The 14,634-nt window shown below is 42.5% G+C and overlaps 1 protein-coding gene across 4 annotated transcripts in view; it reads right to left on the reverse strand.

The window, feature by feature from the left end:
* GMIP (GEM interacting protein) overlaps positions 1–14,634 on the reverse strand; it is a 108,087-nt gene that overhangs the window by 22,888 nt on the left and 70,565 nt on the right. For all 4 annotated transcript variants that reach the window (XM_083599856.1, XM_083599855.1, XM_083599857.1 and 1 more), the window contains 3 exons: positions 8,995–9,171; positions 6,857–6,994; positions 1,040–1,230 (listed from right to left, as the gene is read on the reverse strand). In XM_083599856.1, the coding sequence (XP_083455982.1) occupies positions 1,040–1,230; positions 6,857–6,994; positions 8,995–9,171 (506 nt within the window). The remainder of the gene's footprint in view (positions 1–1,039; positions 1,231–6,856; positions 6,995–8,994; positions 9,172–14,634) is intronic.

Below are 14,634 nucleotides of genomic sequence, written 5' to 3' on the forward strand. Positions count from 1 at the left end.
TAGGAGGAATAAGTGAACATAATAGAAGCAGGGAGAAGGGATGAAAAACACTAGTAGTTCATCAGAGATAAGAAGTGTGAAAGGAGAAGAAATCACAGAGGGGGTAGGGAAAACATTAGAAAACAAAACTTCTCCACTTAAAACCCCTGTGACTGAGTCACCTTGCCTCCAGGGCTAATATCTGTACTTAGCTTGAGGAAAACTGAAGAATGAAACTCCTTGCCATGATAAAATTGCTCTGGCCAAGAATCTAGCAATTTCTAAAAAGTGCTATCAGCAGAAAATGCTGTCAGCAATTGTCAGCTGATTATGCTGAACTCTGCCTCTATCTGCCACCACTTTAGGACGCCACACCCACCTACCCCCCCACCCACCAATTTATGATGAGGGACAGCCATCGCTTTCAGCCCTGCCAAGTAGGCCTCTGGGGCAGAAAGTTTCAAAACTCTTGCTTGACATGTTTCAATTCACTCTGCTGGCCTGACTTGCCTCAGGGTTCTGGGCTCTGGCTAGGGACAAAATGATTTTAAAAATGGCCAGGGGTGGCCTTTGCAAAGGAGAATCTGCTGAATCTGTTTTCCTCATGACATGTAGTTTTGCTCTCAGGCTCTGTGAAAGGTCAATAGCAAATCTATGTTGAAGCAACTTAATTTCTTTGCTTGGACATTTTATCTTAATTTAAATTTATTTATCCCCTCTCCAACCCCCAACATCCAGCAAATTCAGAGATGGCTGGAAAATAAAAATAATGCAATAGATAAAATAGGATGTATTGTAGTAAGATTTTCCCCATAGTACTAACTATATGACATAGTATTGACCTTGCGCCACTACTAAAGATTTGGCAGTCTTTCTCATGCATCTTTGGCATATCCTGAACCTGTGGGCATCTTTCTGCATCTTGTGCTCCCATGGATAGTTGTTGTTTTTTAGCCCCAAAGGAATTCTGTTTTGTACACATGTGTAGGTGTGACATCCAAAGTCTGCGGCATTACATTGCTTGAGGTGTGGAGGAGGAGTAAGAAATGTTCTTCCTTACCTCTGCCCTGAGGATATAAACTCCTCAAATTTGTACACCTCCATCGGAAGCTCGTTTTTCTGCAGGTTCTGAATGAACTCCAGGTACTTTGCCCCAACCTTGTAGGGCTTGCAGATCTCAGTCAGGTTCTGGTATCCTGCAGGGATTCGCTCTGCCTGGGCTTTCTGGAACATGAACATCCTCAAGGTGACCTTAGGGAAACAAAATATGACAATATGACCATAAATGACTTTTCGTCATTTGGAAGTTCAGAACTGGGATTTCTCCCAAACAGTTAATTGATTAATAACTATTTTAAAAAGAACCCTAAATCTAGATACTATAGTTTTCATAAAAATGAAATTTAAATGTAATGTAAAGTTAGCTGAAAACTGCAGTCCTGGAGAAGGACCAAAGACACCTTTCTATTGGCTGCCACAATTATGGCATCACTTCTCTCGTTCCACACCTCCTGCTGATGAAGTTTATAGCTATTCCGTGCTGGTTTCACTCTTTTTTTTTTTTGCTTGAGAGCTCTGCTGTCAGCTGTTAGGGCTCAAAATCAGATTCCTACAACAAGCAAGATGAATGATATTAGAGGGAAGGAAGATGTGGGCTCTGTTCCTTAGCTGCTCTGTGTTTGTCTCCTGCTTTTCTTGTTCACCTGCTTTTACTTTGTTTTTCATCTGGTGGAAGCTTGCACAAGGTGTCCGCACATGTCATTTACATTCCTCCCTTTCTCTCACCTCACTTCAGCTACTCAGTGGTGTTTCGAAGCTGCCAGGCTGCCATAGCTGTTCCTCCTCCCCACCAGCAAGCTTCTTCTGAGTCATTGGTGTTGCTGGGAAGGTGTTGCTGTTTCCTTGTGCCTACAGATGCTCTCCAACAGCCACAGGCAGGCCAGGACCAGCCAAGGGCAGTGAGGCCTCCTGAAGACATGCACCCTCAGGAAGTGCCCCATGACACCAATCCTTGAGGCTGGCCCCATCTATGATGACGGTTGTCACACACACATCATGAATAAGTGGAAAGAGGTTGAATCCATCCACCATCTCCATATCCCCACAACTCCTAGGCAGCCCAACTTCTGTCCACATCTCTTTTGAACGCCCAGCCAAGGAGGTTTTCCCCTTGCAACTTCGGAGATGGTCCAGACACCATATAGCACAGCTTCCATGGTCTCTCTTTCCACTTCAGTCTAGTTCTTTCCCTGGATGCTGCTTTCTGTCTTCTGTTCTCCACCCCCCCCAAGCGAGCCCCCGAAGTCCTTCCCTCTAAAGTCTTCCTCATCTTGGGGCTTGGCTGCGGCAACTAGCAAAAGGAGACTAAAGGAGACTGAAACCCAAATAGAACAAGCTGCAAAATGTATCAAGAATTGCTGGAGAAAGGGAACAGTGAAAATCATGTCAGCCAACAGGAGGTGTTTTCAATCTATTCTGTTGCTAGGCTCACTTTAAACTAAATGTTCTTGAAAACCATAGCAAGCAATGGTAATGATTCTTGTTCCTCCACCGACTGTGTAGTAATAGAATGCAATTCAGACTGATGCTGAAATCGGACAGTTGGAGGTGCCTGTTGTTTTTGAAAACTGCAAAATCCAACACAGGTTTTACCTGTTGGTTAATGATGGGAGCTGTAATTAAAATTCCAAAGCTCACAGGTGTCCATAGGCAAGCTGTTGTCTCTCAGACTCCCCCCCCCCCCGCCGCCCTCAAATACACAACAGGGGCAAAGCAGTGTTGATCATCAGTGTCACAGGGTAATACTTGCAAATTTATCTAAACATGCCAAAACCATGGTACAGTGGTACCTCTGGATGCAAATGGGATCCGTTCCAGAGCCCCATTCACATCCTGAAGCGAACGCAACCCGTGTCTGTGTGTCTGTGTGTCACGATTCGCAGCTTCTGCCCAAGCGCGTGACATCATTTTGAGCGTCTGCACATGCGCAAGCAGCGAAACCCGGAAGTAACGTGTTCCGTTACTTCCAGGTCACCGCGGAGCACAACCTGAAGCACCTTTAACCCCTTGTCGGAATCAAGCCTTAATCAGTCAGAGGAATTGGCCACTCTCCAGGTGCCCGGCTTGGATTCCTTGTTGATCTCCCCCGTCAGCGACTCCCGGCAAGACAAGGCGAGATCTCTTATCGGCGATCCTTCCCAACGTGAGAAGAACACAACCATCCCTCCTCCCCTGCCATCCCCAGGGAGGGGAGAGAGACAGACAGAAATGTATTTACATGCCTTTATTTCTGTCTTTCCAGCAGTACAGAGAAAACGTGTCTGCACTCACTTTACATCAGCAGCAGAGAGAGAATAACTCCACCCGTGTACTTCCAGTACAGGGTCATGTGACACTCTGAGCTAACATCCGGTGCTCAGTGCACAGAATAGACTGTCCCTTGTTCCCACGGTACAGTCCCAAAACATCAACATCCTGTTTGGCTTTCCAGCCATCTGGAGCACTCAGCAGCATTGCTCCTTTTTCGTAACAGGTATGACTGTACGTATACGTTGGTGGGATGCTGTCTATGAGTGTTCTGAGGACTTCACCTATTTTTTTTTTTTTTAAATATTTTTATTCAAAAGTTTTTCCATGTAAACACGACATACATAGACATACAAAAACAAAACGAAACAAAAAACATGTACCATTTCGTATCCTAATTTCTTATACCTTCCTTCCCCGACTTCCTCATACCTCCCATTTCTGTATTCCAAATTCTTATCAATTGTTCAGCAAATCTTCCCTTATTTTAGTTAAAGTTTAGACTAATCTTCCTTATTCTCCTTGTCTTAACCATTACTAATAGTAACCATTTACTTTCTAATCCAACATCATTCTAACTTTCATTAACTTTATAATATTTCTTTAAATAGTCCTTGAATTTTTTCCACTCTTCTTGCGCTGTTTCTCTTCCCTGGTTTCGGATTCTGCTCGTCATTTCTGCCAAACCCATGTAGTCTATCACCTTCATCTGCCATTCTTCCAGTGTGGGTAGATCTTGCGTCTTCCAGTACTTCGCGATGAGTGTTCTAGCTGCTGTTGTAGCATACATGAAAAAAGTTATATCTTTCTTTAACACCCCTTGGCCGACAATACCCAAGAGAAAGGCCTCTGGTTTCTTGGTGAAAGTATATTTAAATACCTTTTTAAGTTCATTATAGATCATTTCCCAGAATGCCTTAATCTTTGGGCACGTCCACCAAAGGTGAAAAAATGTACCTTCCTTTTCTTTACATTTCCAACATTTATTGTCAGGCAAATGGTAAATCTTTGCAAGCTTGACTGGGGTTATGTACCACCTATAGATCATTTTCATAATATTTTCTCTTAAGGCATTACATGCCGTAAATTTCATCCCAGTGGTCCACAACTTTTCCCAGTCAGCAAACAAAATATTATGACCAATGTCCTGAGCCCATTTAATCATAGCTGATTTAACCGTTTCATCTTCTGTATTCCATTTCAGCAGCAAGTTGTACATTTTTGACAAATTCTTAGTACTGGGTTCTAGCAATTCTGTCTCCAGTTTTGATTTTTCCACCTGGAAGCCAATTTTGCTATCCAATTTGAACGCTTCATTTATTTGATGATAATGCAGCCAATCTCTCACCTTCCCTTTTAGTTTCTCAAAACTCTGCAATCTCATTTTGTCCCCCTCCTTTTCCAAAATTTCCCAATATCTTGGCCACTTGGACTCCATATTTAACTTTTTAACTGCCTTAGCCTCCATTGGCGACAGCCACCTTGGAGTTTTATTTTCCAGCAAATCTTTGTATCTGACCCAAACATTTAATAGTGCTTTTCTGACAATATGATTTTTAAAACTTTTATGTGCTTTAACCTTGTCATACCACAAGTATGCATGCCACCCAAAAATGTTATTAAAACCTTCCAAATCCAAAATGTCTGTGTTTTCAAGAAGCAGCCATTCTTTCAGCCAGCAGAAAGCTGCCGCTTCATAGTAAAGTTTAAAGTCTGGCAGGGCAAACCCTCCTCTTTCCTTTGAGTCCGTTAATATCTTAAATTTAATTCTGGGCTTTTTGCCCTGCCAGACAAATTTGGATATATCTTTCTGCCACTTCTTGAAACAATCCATTTTGTCCATTATTTGCAGTGCTTGAAACAAAAACAACATTCTTGGCAATACATTCATCTTTATGACTGCAATTCGACCTAACAAGGAAAGCTTTAAATTTGACCAAATCTCCAAGTCTTTTTTCACTTCTGTCCAAGTTTTTTCATAATTATCTTTAAATAAATTCACATTCTTAGCTGTCATGTTTATACCCAAATATTTCACTTTTTTAACCACAGTCAACCCTGTCTCATTCTGAAACCTTTCTTTTTCCACCTGTGTTAGATTTTTCTCCAATACCTTTGTTTTTGACTTATTCAATTTAAATCCTGCCAATTGACCAACTGAGGACTTCACCTAAATGCCCTTTGCTGCAATACAGATAATCAGCATTACTTTCCCGATCATTTCTCTCAAGCCTGTGCATTTCTCCAACTGCAGCAGCTGTGCAAGTCTCTCAAAAGTATTTTCCTTTGTGTCTCTGTGTTTGACCTGCCTGGCTCTTTCGTTCCGTTACTTATGTTGCTGTTCCTCCTCCTTCCTGCTTTTTCTCTCCCTTTCACTTCTTCAACTGCCCTTTTCCACTTCCCTTTTTCCCTTCCAAACAAAGGCCCAAAGTTCTGTTCCGTCCCCTGTCTGCCTTGGCCTCTCATTGGAGAGCTGTGTCGTATCCTTCTCCAGACAGTTCCAGGTGAGGACTGAGAATCCAGCTTCATGGGGGCCAAACAAAAGGGATACATAGGACTCAACTTATTTTTGTGGTGTTAAGTTACTTTAAACTGCTTCTTAATATTGTGTATTAACTGCTGTGACCCGCCCTGGGACCTTAGGCCGAAGGATAGGGTAATAATAATAAGTAGAATAATGTAAGATCAGCTTGCTGCATCAGACCAATGGTCCATCTTATTCAGCGTCCTGTTTAGAGCATCCCAGGGGCCAACCAGGGGCCTGTGGGAAATCTGTGGCAAGCTGGATGTGGGCACAATAACACTCTGCCCTGTCTGATTCCTAGCAACAGGCGTTCTGAGGCAGATGACCTCTGACAAGGGAGGGGGAACATTGCCAGTGGGCTGGTAGCCGTAGAAGCCTTGTCATCCATGAATTTGTCTAATCCTCTTTCAAAGGCATCCGGGTTGGTGGCCAACACTCCCTCCTGTGGGAGGGAGTTCCATAGTTTAACTCTGTGCTGCGTGAACAAGGACTTTCTTTTGTCTTCCAATATTCAGCTTCATTGGATGTTGATGAGTTCTCGTGTTATGAGAGAAGGAGAAAAACTTTCTCTCTCCACTTTCTCTATGCCATGCATAATTTTATAAACTTCTGTCATGTCACCTCTTACTTGCCTTTTCTCTAAGTCAAAAAGGCCCAACTGTCACAACCTTTTCTCAAGGGGAGTTGCCCTCTCCCCTTGATCATTTTATTGCCCTTTTCTGAGATTCTTCCAACAGAGCAGAACTACAGTATTCCAAATGCGGTTGCACCATAGATTTGTAAAACCATTTACGTTAAATAGTGGACAGCCAGACAAGCAGCATAGTATTTACCGGAAACTGAACTGCAGCAGAATGGAAATAGTTATGACAAATGGAAATTGCTGCCTTCTTACATCCCTAGACCTTTCTGCACTCAAGTTTCCTGCCTCCCTTAATTGGTAGGTAATTAATTGGGGTGAGGCCTCCTTGAGTCACTTCTGTCTTTGCACCTGGAGAAGAGTAGGAAAGGGCCAGGGATATTCCCTCAGCACAGATCACGACTTACCCGCCTCAGCACCTCATCTCCTTGGTACACAAGTTTGCGAATGTGGGAGATGATTCTCTCCCTGACTTTCTCCAGTTCCTGCCGGTGGATGTTAGCATCATAGACGCAGCTTCGATAGACAACTTCCAGTTCCTGAACCTGTGGGCAGTGAAATAAAAACTGAGGGAAGGAATGGAAAGTGCTGACTTGGAGATGCAAGAAGGGGGTACTTACACATTTCTGAGGGTACCTGAGGAAGTGCCCTATGTGGATACCTCTACCACAAAAGCCAAATTATGCACCCAAAATAAATTTTGTAAAATTTACTTTAAAACTAAGCTGAAATCATACATGCAGTTTTAGTTTGAGGTTCATTGTCACATAGAAAAACGACGCCGTTTGTTGCAGCCTTCCTCTGATCCCTTTGTTAATTTCTTTTGGAGTTTCAAAGTCACTGGGCAACCCCCAAATTTCCTTCAATATGCACATTAGGCAATCGGCTTCTTGAGAGAGGTTACTCAGGGAGGTAGTTGAGAAAAGTCTGACGAGTGCAGCCAGAAAGACATGCAATAACCTTTTGGTTACACACAAGCTGAAATCTTCAAACAAAATTAATTAATTTTTATTATTATTATTATTATTATTATTATTATTATTATTATTATTTTGTTATTTGTACCCTGCCCATCTGACTGGGTTGCCCCAGCCACTCTAGGCAGCTTTCAACCAATATAAAAGCATAATAAAACACCAAACATAAAAAACCAAACATAAAAAACTTCCCTAAACAGCTCTGCCTTCAGGTGTCTTCTAAAAGTCAGATAGTTGTTTATTTCTTTGACATCTGATGGGAGGGTGTTCCACAGGGTGGGTGCCACTACTGAGAAGGCCCTCTGCCTGGTTCCCTGCAACCTCACTTCTCGCAGTGAGGAACCAGCAGAAGACCCTGGGAGGAAGACTTCAGTGTCTGGGCTGAACCATGGGGGTGGAGATGCACCTCCAGATATACTGGGCCAAGGCTGTTTAGGGCTTTAACACTTTGAATTGTGCTTGGAAACTCCTCTTCAGAGGAAAGGAGAAACAAAATTCTTCTGGACTGAAACTGCATTTCTTATTGTTAGAGTGACCTGTATATCTTCTGAGTTGACTTTTCCATTGAAATGTGTTACCTAGTGAATTATATAAAGCCTGCACATGTAAATAGCCACCCAGAGTAGCTGGGGAAACCCAGTCATCTATAAATTATATCTGGGTATAAATAATTTGTTGTTGTTGTTGTTGTTGTTGCTGTTGTTGTTGTTGTACTGGGAGCCCATCTAGATCCTTTAGGACCTGTGTTATATGGTCCCGGTGGCTACTCCCAGTCACCATTCTAGCTGCCACATTCTGGATTAGTTGTAGTTTTCAAATCACCTTCAAAGGTGATTGCAGTAGTCCAAGCGAGAGATAACTAGAACATGCACCACTCTGGTGAGACAGTCTGCGGACAGGGAGGGTCTCAGCCTGCATACCAGATGGAGCTGGTAGACAGCTGCCCTGGACATATAATTGACCTGGGCCTCCATGGACAGCACTTAATAAAAGAATACAATAAAATACTGGCGTATTCTAAAGGGCCTTCTAGGCTTTGCAAACAATACTGTTTATTACAGTCACAGATGTAGGGTGGAGTACAATCATTTAAAATCTATAAAACATTTTGGAGATCTAAAGAGAAGGTATATATAAAAGACTATAAAAATATAAAAGAAGCTAAAAGAAGGGTTAGGAGCATTAAATGGATAAGGGAAAGCATAAAAGTTTAGTATTTAAAAGGCTATGACTACAAACAGACCAAAGATAATAGAGATTTTAACCAGCTAATACACCCTGTCTTACCAGGGGTGACCAGACCAATAGGCCATCATCCTTTCTGTGTGAGTTGCTTTGCTGTCATTTGGTCTCCCATGCAGAGATCCTCCACACCCAGTTTTGTAGCCCACAAAAACTTGTCATTGGCCCTGTTTCCCAACTCACCTTTGGCATCTGAGTCTTTGCCACACATTTACAGGCTCTTCGTTAGGAGGACCTGAATTCCAAAATCCGAGGTCTGAACTAGACCCCAGATTGCAAATGACAAAGGGAAAAACTGCATAGGCTTTATGATCTCAGACTTATACCTTTGACTGCAGCTCATCACGACATCGACGCCGCTTCTCCAGTTGCTTGTTGCCGCTGCCTGCAGTGGCCTGCCATTCTTCTTCTGCTCTGGCACTTAGCACTTTAGCTTTCTCCAGATCCTCGCAGCGCTGGAGGTAGTGGAGCCGTGCCTTCTGCATCGAGGACCTGGAATCATTCTGCAATTGAAGGAGGAGTTACAAGGGCATGTCTGACCAGCTGTGGCTCTGGGTCATTTTTTCATTTAGAAGCTCAGACCTGAATTAGGAGGCATCTAGGGAGCTTTTCTTTCCTTCCTGATCAAAGTGCTAAAACCAAATTGCAATAAACTTTGGGGGAAAAAGCACATTTTTGTGGATTTAAAGTGTGGTTCCCGGCTGTAACCCTTCTAAATCAGGCTTGAAAATAGCTATAGGCTTAGTGGCCTTGGCAAGTAAAATTTGCTTCCAGTTGATGGAGCAGGAGAAGTATCCTACACCTGGAAGCCCCCCAGAGTGTCATAAATGACGATGGGCTCCTTGCCCCACTGCTTCCCACCCCAAAGAAAACCGCTGAATCAAAGCAAATGTCAATGAAGTTTTCTCCAGATTAATGCTTGCTTTGATTTATGGCTAGAGAGTGGATTTTCTGGGGGAAAGGGGTGGGCGAAGAGCAAAACCACTCAGACCTATGACTAGTAAGCAGGGGACAAGCAAAGAAACCCTCGGACCTATGCTTTTTAAAGTGTCTTTTAAGAAGCACAAGTCTGGATGAGCCCTGAAGGAGGTATCTCTGGGAACTGGGCAAGCAAAACCTTTTGTGAGCTAGTAACTAATTAGTAAAAACAAAAGGCTACATTGGAAGTAGCTCAACAGGGGTGGCCATCCAGCACTACTTGCAGATTCATTCTATATTTGTCATCGGCTTATCAGGCTTGGTTCCCCCCGTCCACACCATAGGAAACAGCAGCTGCACAAACAGCACCTCACAGGAGTTGCTCACATTACACTTCTAATCACATTTAATAGACATGGAGGTAGAAGAGCAGCGGGAGAAGCAGGGGAAGTCAGTGCAATCTAAATACCAATAGACCAGCATATTTGAAATTATTCACTATATTAAGTGCATGCTATAATTCCTTTCAAAAACTTAACAGCACTGAACAGCCTGTATCATGTGTTTTTCAATTGCCCTGGTGCCTAAACACTCACTGGCCAGAGCACAGGAAGGCAAAATCCAGCAGTATTGCATTGAATTTTCATGAATATGTACTTCAGTGTTATGCAAATGTAGATGATATGACTGTCAATGGGAGTTTGGTTGATTTGCTATGTTCTACCAGATTCAGTACAGTGGTACCTCGGGTTACATACGCTTCAGGTTACATACGCTTCAGGTTACAGACTCTGCTAACCCAGAAATAGTACCTCGGGTTAAGAACTTTGCTTCAGGATGAGAACAGAAATCGTGCTCTGGTGGCGTGGTATCAGCGGGAGGCCCCATTAGCTAAAGTGGTGCTTCAGGTTAAGAAAAGACCTCCGGAACGAATTAAGTACTTAACCCGAGGTACCACTGTAGTCTCCTAATGGGGTCTGTTATGCTGCAACCAGGGACAAAGCTTGCCTGGTCCAGGGCGATTAGTTTGTGTAGGAAGATTTTTAGGCGGTTAGCCAGGATTGATGTGACTGATTGATTTATCAATGAGATTGGGCAGTATGATTCTATTTTGAGGCTATCTTTGAGTGGCTTTAGGATAGAAACTATTTTGGAAGAGGTTCAGGTTTTAGGGATGGGGAGCCCTTTTGTGATGTCGTTAAATAGGCAGGTCATGTAAGGCATCAGGGGTTCTTTGAATTTGTTGTAGAATTCTGTTGTATAGCTATCTGGGCCTGGGGCTTTGGGTGGTTACAGGTTTTTGAATACTGTCTCTATTTCCTGCGGGGTGATAGGGCTGTGCATGAATTCTTGTTTCTCTGCAGTTAAGGTTGGCATGGTCAGTCCTGTTAGGAATCTTCTGATTTCCTGTTGCGGGTTGCGGGAGGTGTATAGATTGGCATAAAATTCAGTAGTAGTAATAAATTTATTATTTTTACTCCGCCCATCTGGCTGGGTTTCCCCAGCCACTCTGGGTGGCTCCCAACAGAATATTAATAATAATAATAAAAGTGATAAAATATCCAACATTAAAAACTTCCCTAAACATGGCTGCCTTCAGATGTCTTCTAAAAGTCAGATAGTAAAGGTAAAGGTAAAGGTAATGGTACCCCTGCCCGTACGGGCCAGACGTGACCGACTCTGGGGTTGCGCGCCCATCTCGCTTAAGAGGCCGGGGGCCAGCGCTGTCCGAAGACACTTCCGGGTCACGTGGCCAGCGTGACAAAGCTGCTCTGGCGAGCCTGCACCAGCGCAGCACACGGAAACGCCGTTTACCTTCCCGCTATAAAGCGGTACCTATTTATCTACTTGCACTTAAGGGTGCTTTCGAAGATCCTAATGAAATAAAGGAAAAGTTCCCCCAATTCTATGAAAATCTGTATAAAAAGGAAGATGAGGACATAGTAGAAATAGAAAAATATTTGGAAAGAAATGGAGGAGAACATTTGATGGATGAAGAGAAAACTCATTTAAATAAAGTAATAACAGTAGATGATCAAGGCGGCAATTAAGAAGATGAAACCAGGGAAAGCACCAGGTCCAGACGGTTTGTCACAAAAGTATTACAAAGTCTTAGAGGAACATCTGGCCCCGGTTTTATGCGACGTAATGAATAATATTCTACAAGGAGGGAGGATTCCTGACTCCTGGAAAGAGGCACATATCACGTTAATACCCAAATCAGATTCTGACAAACTGGACATAAGAAATTATAGACCGATATCACTACTTAATAACGATTACAAAATCTTCACAGAAATAATGGCGAACAGACTTAAGAAATATTTAATAAAATCCATTCATAAAGATCAAGTTGGATTCCTCCCTAATAGACAATTAAAAGATAACGTAAGGCACATAATAAATATTATTGAATATTTGGAGTTTAAGAATGATATCCCCGCGGCATTAATTTTCATTGATGCCGAAAAGGCTTTCGACAATGTATCCTGGCGGTTTTTACTAAAATGTATGGAGAGGGTAGGGATAGAGGGGCCCTTCATGGAAGGTATAAAAACGATTTATACAAGCCAAAGGGCTAAATTAATTATTAATAATAACCTAACTAATTCGTTTGTGATCTCGAAGGGTACTAGACAGGGGTGCCCCCTGTCCCCTCTCTTATTTATTATGGTGCTGGAAATAATTGCAAATAAAATAAGGAAAACTTCAGAAATAAGAGGAATCAGAATTGGAGCAAAAGAATATAAATTAAAGGCTTACGCCGACGATTTGGTAATATCGTTAGAAGACCCAGTTAAAGGTATCGGTAAAGTTCTAGAATTACTAGAAGAATTTGGAAAACTGTCCGGCTTTAAGTTAAATAAAGTCAAAACCAAGATGCTGACAAAGAACTTGGCTGAAGACTTAAGAAATCAGTTAGAGATACAAACAGGTATCAAGGTGGTGAAAAAGGTGAAATATTTGGGTATCTGGGTCTCCACAAAAAACATAAACTTAGTAGAAGATAACTATATTAGGACCTGGAGAGAGATTAAAAAAGACTTAGACACCTGGAGTAGGATAAAACTCTCCTGGTCGGGTAGAATGGCTGCAATTAAGATGAGTACTCTTCCGAGATTGCTATTTCTATTTCAGAACATTCCGGTGATCAGAGGTACGACAGTGTTCAAAGATTGGCAGAAAACCCTTTCCAGATTTATCTGGCAGGGCAAAAGAGCTAGAATCAAATTTAAACTACTTACAGACCGGAGAGATAGAGGAGGGTTTGCCGTCCCGAACTTGAAATTATACTATGAGGCCTCGTGCCTGTGTTGGATCAAAGAATGGGTTGTATTGAAAAACACAGATTTGTTGGATTTAGAGGGATTTGACACCAGATTTGGTTGGCATGCATATCTATGGCATGAGAAAGAGAGGGCACACAAAGGATTCTCTAACCACATTATAAGAGGAGCGTTGCTTGAGGTATGGAACAGAAATAAAAGACTTATAGAAAAAGACACCCCCTGGTGGTTATCACCAATCGATATTCTAACAATTAAGAAATTAAACATGGAAAGCCAAAGATGGACTTATGAAGACCTCCTGGTAAGATCAGATAAAGGATGGAAAATCAGAACATATGAAGATTTAAAGGATAAATTAACGGGTTGGCTACAATTTCACCAGATTAATGCTTTATGGAATGAACATAAAAAAACAGGGATGAATGAGAAAAAGTCCAGATATCAGGTGGAAATATTAGAAGGAAATACCAAACTTTTATCCAAAATGTATAATCAATTATTAGATTGGGATACCAAGGATGAAGAGATAAAGGAGGTTATGGTCAAATGGGCCATAGACCTTGGATATAACCTAGATTATGACAGGTGGGTGAAACTTTGGAATAAGGATATGAAATTCACAGCATGTGTGGGACTCCGAGAAAATATGGAAAAAATGATGTACAGATGGTACATCACCCCCGTGAAATTGGGAAAAATGTATAAGACCGGGGACAAATCATGCTGGAAATGCAAAACAAAAGAGGGTGACTTTTACCACATGTGGTGGGCCTGTGAAGAAGTGAAGAGGTTTTGGGGATTTATTTACGATGAACTAAAAAAAATTCTGAAATACACTTCCGGTCAGCGCCAGCGCTTAATGGCGGATTTCTCCCGGAGCTCCGGGAGAGATCTGCTTCGTGGGTTCGGGTCCTGCAGCCACGGCGGAGCGGGGACCCTTAAAAATCACAGGCGCGTAGCCTGTGAACTGGAGACTCGGCAGGCACCTTTGCGCCCCCCCGACGTCGTGAAACAGCCTTTTTAAAGGCTGCGGAACAGCGGAGGGTGTGTGGAGCGGTGCCGAGAGTCGCTTTTACCCAGCCTGCGAAGTGAAGCCGCGTCGCCATTAGCGGAGAGCGCTGATTTCTTCCGGTGAATTTGGACTTAAAAGAGTAATTTTCCGTGAGTAGGATTGAACTTTAAAATATAAATTGGACGCCAAATTTAAGGAAATTGGGTACCGAGACGGACAAGCACCAAAAAGGAAGTCTGCTTTCCGTTCTGTAGCAAGATCAAAGCGAAAGGCATTAAAGCTGTAACTTTTTGAAAGGAGAGTTGTGGGAACTAAGAAATCCACCACCAAGCAAAGAACTCCCTCCCCGAAGGCAGGAGGGGGGGGGGAGAGAAGATTTTAGAGTGTTTTCCTGCCTGTTTAAAAGAAATTGAACTGTTTACCGCTGCACTTAAACCTGGGGATCGGACTGCCGGAGAAAAGGAACCGGCTAAGGACTGTCGCTCACAAGAAGGTAAAAAAGTAACTGTAATATTGACTTTGGTTACTCTCAACTTCAAATACTTTACTTTGTTGCACAGTAAAGTTATATGCAGGACACTATTGACCTGGATTTTATAAAAGGAAAAAAGAATAATTGAAAGGGACTAGGAGGGCTTTTGTTTGTTTTTTGGAAAGTGTGGGACTAATTTGAAGGCAAAGAATTGGTTTTACGCCCTCTAGAGGACTTATGAATAGTTTCAGCAACAAGTGGAGCTCAAGACTTG

Source organism: Podarcis filfolensis (genome assembly GCF_964270895.1).
Source record: "Podarcis filfolensis genome assembly, chromosome: 2".
In the NCBI taxonomy this organism is placed as follows: Eukaryota; Metazoa; Chordata; class Lepidosauria; order Squamata; family Lacertidae; genus Podarcis; species Podarcis filfolensis.